Genomic DNA, 6,000 nt, shown 5'->3' with positions numbered 1-6,000 from the left:
AAAAAAAAGCTTGGAAAATCGCTCTAATCTATCGCTGTTCAGAGCGATTTTTCCACTTTCCTATACTTAGGTTGAATCGCCTCAGAAATCAGCAGAAATGCTGCATTTGCGTTTGGGAAAAATCGCATTGCTCTGGTGTGATCCATCCCATTCAAATATATTAGCCATGCGTTTTTTTTAAAGGGCTAGCGTTTTTAAAAGCACTCAGAAGCGCTCTTGGTGTGCACCAGCCCTAAGACACACTTTTCTCCCCCAAAAGTGGGGAGAAAAAGTTACTGCGTCTTGTAGCATGAATGTCCTACCTATCCTGGCGCTTGTTTCCTTCATGCTGTAAATAATCCTACTGAGGTAAGCAGTGGGGAGGCAGCAGCGCGATCCACAGTGGTCCCAAGCAGCATAAGAGCAGCCACTGTAATGATCCACAATGCTGGTCCTTTGATCTTCTTTTATCTTCAGAGGCTTTCGTACTGCCTTGTTTACTTGCGTCACCCCATGACCCTGGTGCACGTGTGCCGCAGGTCATGAGAGGGTGCCAGTAAACGGCAGTATGGAAGCCTCTGAGGAAGATGTACTTGTCAGCCAGGATCGCGCTGATGCCGGGCATGATAAAAGAAGATCAAAGACCAGCATTGCGGATCATTACAGCGGCTGCTCTTATGCTGCTTGGAACCACTGTGGATCGCGCTGCTGCCTCCCCACTGCACACCTCAGTAGAATTATTTACAGCCTGGACACCCAGACTGGACTCAGCTACTTTCAAAAGAAGAAGCTGCCACCCAGGCTGGTGAAATCTCCTGCAATGTAATTGTAGTGGCTAGCTGGTGTAGCTGGGAGGGAAGGGGGCAGGTGGGTTTGTGCAGTGTAGTTGAGGTGCAGCCGGGGTTAGTGAAGTGTAGTATAGTTTGTGAGGGCAGCAGGGGTTAGTGCAGTTTGGCAGTGTTACTTAGACAGAGGCATCTTTGGGGGGGAGGGGGGGACAGGATAAGGTGTATAAGACACTCCTGGACTATGGACGCACCTAGGTTTAGAATAATAATTTTTCCTGTTTTTTGCTCTTTAGCCACTTTTACGGACCGCGCGCTTACACCCCCCTAAAGGCCAGGCCATTTTTCACAAATTGGGCCACTGCAGCTTTAAGGCCTCGCTGCAGGGCCGCACAACTCTGCACACAAGTGATTCCCCCCCCCCCTTTCTGCCCACCAACAGAGCATTGTGTATTTTTTTTTTTTCTTTTTTTACAAATATTTGTCTTTTATTTTATAAATTTTACTATTTTATTGTTTTATTATTTTTTTTTACCCTCCCTCCTTCCCCCGCCAGCCAATCAGTGCAATCGGCAAATCGCTGTCTTGCCACCCAGGGGGACAGCCGTGTCACACGGCTTTCCCCAGTACAGCACTGCCATAGATCGCAGCGCTGTACTATGTAAATTCGCCGCTGGGAGACTGATGGTGGAGCGGAGTTCCGGCATCCAAGCGGAGATGCACGCGTATTGGCGCACGCGATTTCCTTCAAATCCCCACCCCAGGACTTTACTCCGATTGGCGTTAGGCAGTTTTGGGGCTTCCGCTGCGGCCACGCCCGTCGGCGTGACACTGTTGTCAACAAGTTAAACATAGGTGCATCTTATAGTCCAAAAAGTATGGATTTTTATGCATTTCAAGTGAATTGCACACAGAAAAAAAGGTCATCACTGCTGCACAATTTTCCCACTCAGAAAAATCACACGAAAAATAAAAAAAATGCTGGACAAATGAGGTGCCATTGAAATACTTTAGCTGTGCAACAAATGCGAAATCAGAATTCCACACTAAACACACTAATTCTAATAAGTGTGAATTGCCCGATACTGGGGTCTGGTCATCAATCTGAACACAATATGCTGTGTACAGCATGATATAATCTGGCTCTACATTGTGCATACATGCTAGCTGCCCATAGTCTACCCATTACTGATATCTCAGATTTATGCTTGGTTCACAGTGGTCAGTTGCATAATGCACAAGTTTATAATGAATGAGAACTGCAAGGGAGACTAGACATAGACTTGAAAACAAAGCCTGCATGCAGTGAATTAGAATATCGCGATCAGTTACGATGCAGTATTGTGAACAGCCCCATAGAAGTGTATGGGCAGTGAGTTGACATGCAGAATTATTCTGCAACACAGCTGAGTACTGTGAACTAGGCCTCAGGGGAAAAGTGAAGCAGGATATACTGCATTTAAGACACCACAGGCCAATAGACATGCCTCTGGGGGATTGAATTATGGCTGAATTATCAAATGCCCTCACAGGCCTCTGACCATGGGTGTCCACTGAGGGCACAAACAGTAAGACAGCAATAATACACCTTCTTAATAATTTTTGACTCATAATATATAATTTTATAATAAAGCACATTCTTAAAATTAATTTTTAATTTCTTGTTTGTTTTTTTTTAAGAATGCTCCTGACTTTTGTGGTTCACAAAAGAAAATTGTCCCCCTCAGGAACTGTTTCCGAGATGCCACTGAATGCAGCCACCATATAACTGAGAGAATGAAACATTGGGCCCTTTCACACCATGTCTGTTGCGCAGTAATGGACAATATTGCAATGCGATGTAATGATATTCCTATAAGGTTATCTCATGAAGTGCTGCACGGTGCAGTGAGTGTGCTTACGGTGGGAGGGAAGCATGCTTTCATTATACTGTATACCTCACTTTCCATCTCTATTGCATGTGCGGCATCTTCCCTCTTATTCCAGGGGCACTAGCCTCCCTCCTATTTCATGCACAGCATCCTCCCTCCAGTTCTATGTGTAGAGAGCAACCAATTTCGGCCCAAAATCGCTCAAATGTATTTATGAAGCAAGCTGAAAAATCTTGGGCTGACGTGGTCAATATGGTGCGGGGCGGTAACAGCGTGCCATATTGCGAGACTCATGAATGTGATGGAACCCCTGGCTACTTTCTCCCCAAATGTTAATGTGAATCCCACTTCACCGTGCCCACATGCCTATAAGAATGGTGCCCGCTAAAAAGAGCGCCTCAGATAGCCGCTGGTATAATATCGGTTAAATTACAGATATTCTACTAAATTCTCATAGTAAAATATTGGTAATATTTATTTTACTATGCCCTAACCCTACTCTCACCCACAGCCCTCCCTCTGCCTAGCCATAATACACCCCCTGGTGCTACCTAATCTTACCACTTCCCTCTGGCGCCTAACCTTAACCATTCCCCTTTGGTGCCTAACCTTCACCAATCCCTGGTGCCAAAACGTAACCACCCGTGCCTAAACCTTAGGACCACCTTTACTCCTAACACTAAAACCACCTCACCAAGTCTAACTTAATCCTGATATTTTTGCCTCTGTAGGTGGCATTAGTAAAAGCCGCAATTAGCGGCAATAACTGATAGTGATGGCGCCCAATAAATAGCGGGGAAGGGTGGGCATAATTATCACTTTTACTATTGCCACCAACTGTGGCACCATTTTGACCGGCGCTCCTCCTGCGCCATTTTTATTTGCTTTGCTTGTGCTTTAAAAACTCTCACCTGTCCAGCCGCAGCGAGTGTCCAGCTGATCCTGCTTAACATTTGGGGGGACAACGGTTGAGGCAGCGTCACAGGGCCAATTCCCTGTGGTGTATGGGTAGCCAACAGATCTCTCTCTAATCAGATTTAATCAGAGATCTATCTCTTATTCGATCAGCCCATACACCAATAGATGTAATAATTGCAGTATTTGTATAGCGCTTTTCTCCTGTCTGACTCAAAGCGCTTGCAAGGCAGCCACTAGAGCGCACTCAGTAGGCAGTAGCAGTGTTAGGGAGTCTTGCCCAAAGCGCTCCTTACTGAATTACTGGCTTACTGAACAGGCAGAGCCGAGATTCGAACCCAGGTCTCCTGTGTCAGAGGCAGAGCCCTTAACCAGTACACTTTCCAGCCACTACTAGATGTACAGGCACCTTAAGTAGGCTTGGGACTGTATGTACACATTTCTCTCATCATGTTAATTCAGGTGCCCTTTAATTTGCCCAACTGACTCAGAAACCAAATCTGATTGTGTGTGTGAGGAAGACTGGATTCCAGTAATGAGATCTCTCTTCTATATTTCCCCCTCTCTCTGGTAATTATACAGCAAATGATGAGAAGAGTCAGAAATAATGTGAGAATCTCACTCCTAAGGGTTCAGTGGCTGAATCAACCCATCTGCATCCACCAAAACGGAAACATTAGATTTAGGTGGGCACAGCCTTTGTACATTTGCCCTATTATATATCCTATATATAACCTATATATCCCTGTTATTCACAGTTGTGCAATTTTCTGCACATAACATGTTGAGGTCTCAGAGTGTGCAGAAACCAAGTGCAGCAAAGCCCTAAACCATGTCCACAATTCACAGGAAAATATAATGCATTATATTAACATTGATTTCATCTAGTATAGTGTGCACCCATCCAAGAGGCCCACAGAATGACGGTGAAGTTCTGGCAACTTTGCACTGTGATGTAAACATCCCTGACAGGAATGTATAGAGATACAGTGAATTATTGCAGCCCTGCTGTGGGCTCCTGTGGCACAGATGTTTGCTCCTCCATGGTGACTGCTCCATAGGATACTTCATTGATCTCTTCCTCTTTCAGTTTTTTATAGGAGATGTCTGTGTCCTCGTCTTCCAGAGGTTCAGTCTTATGAAGGACGTCCTTCCTGTAGAGTTTATAGACTAAGACAAAGATGGCCGCCTCAGCAGCCTGGAACAAGGCGTACAGTAATGGGAACATGTACATGCTGCCTATGAGGTGAGGGGGGAAGGCCAGCTTCAGCAGAGCTGTACACAGCTGGACGTTCTGGCAGCCAGTTTCCAGTGACACTGTTCTCCTGCAGTTAGGTGGCAGTTTGAATAACGTGGCCAGGCCGTATCCCATGGAATAGCCTATGGCAGGCATTATTACAGCAACTATATACACGGTGGGAGGAATGGTGGCCAGGAGCTCTGGGCCCAGCATGGCTCCAGTGAGGATGAAGAGGAGGAGGAGAGTAACCACCAGAGACCAGAGAGAAACCTAAACAAAAAGACAGATAAAAAATTGTCACTTACTAATAAATGGAAGTTATTATTTAATTCATTATTTCAGACAGCCACATTGATAGTAGTACTGAAGCTTTGTGACTCATGTTGCTGGACAGGCAGCGAAGCCTCTTGTTATCAAGCAAGTGTGAAAAGAAAATCTACATTCATCCAGTAAAAGCCAGATGTGCCACCCAGTATTAGGTAGACTCCCCTTCCCCAGTAATAGCCTGCCCCAAATAATGTAAGTAATGTGCCCCCACCCCCCAAATTAGGAGCCTCCTCTCTGCCACGTCATAGCTAGATGTGCCCCCAGAATTAGGTAGCCTCCTCCCAGTAATAGCCAGATGTGCCCCCCGGAATTAAGTAGGCCCTCCCAGTAAATAGCCGGATGTGCCCCCAACAATAAGGTATCCCCCCCCCCCCTCCCCAGTAGTAATCTCCCCATCTGCAGAGGAGTGCAGCAGGTGAAGATTACAGCTCCCATCTTAGTTGTCCCCTCCAGGATCCAAGTGATTAGAGGATTAGAGCTCCAAATCCCGTCTGTCTCCTCCGTAATGCCACCACTCAGTCTACTTCCTGGTTCACAGATCAGGAAGTAGACTGAGCAGCAGCATTATAGAGGAGACAGATGGTATTTGGAGCTCGCCTGGATCCCGGAGAAGATAAGTAGGACCTGTAATCTTTGCTCGCTGTGCTGTATACTTGTGGCAGGATGAGGGGGGATTGCATATACTGGACAGGGCACAGTGGGGCCGAGGAGAGAGAGGAAGTATTTTGGTCCCCGACCCTTGCAGCCATGCGCCCAGAGACTGGAGCCTATACAGCTTCTGCCCCAGCCTGCCCCTGATCCAAGGAATCAAGCACAACTAGGACATCAAAGGCAGGTACTTACATTGCGTGTGATTCCTCCTCCCATCCTCATTAGTGTTTAT

At 46.3% G+C, this 6,000-nt stretch overlaps 1 protein-coding gene across 1 annotated transcript in view; it reads right to left on the bottom strand.

Moving 5' to 3' along the window:
- Positions 1 to 3,180: 3,180 nt before the first annotated feature.
- The window catches only part of SLC10A4 (solute carrier family 10 member 4), a 41,259-nt gene continuing 38,439 nt past the window's right edge, over positions 3,181 to 6,000 (bottom strand). The window contains exon 3 of the mRNA XM_068268311.1: positions 3,181 to 5,060. Within this exon, the coding sequence (XP_068124412.1) occupies positions 4,545 to 5,060 (516 nt within the window). The 3' untranslated portion in view covers positions 3,181 to 4,544. The remainder of the gene's footprint in view (positions 5,061 to 6,000) is intronic.

The sequence above is a fragment of the Hyperolius riggenbachi genome, chromosome 1, assembly GCF_040937935.1.
Source record: "Hyperolius riggenbachi isolate aHypRig1 chromosome 1, aHypRig1.pri, whole genome shotgun sequence".
Lineage (NCBI taxonomy): Eukaryota > Metazoa > Chordata > Amphibia > Anura > Hyperoliidae > Hyperolius > Hyperolius riggenbachi.
The sequence above is the reverse complement of the archived record's forward strand: the minus strand, read 5'-3'. Positions and strand labels throughout refer to the sequence as shown.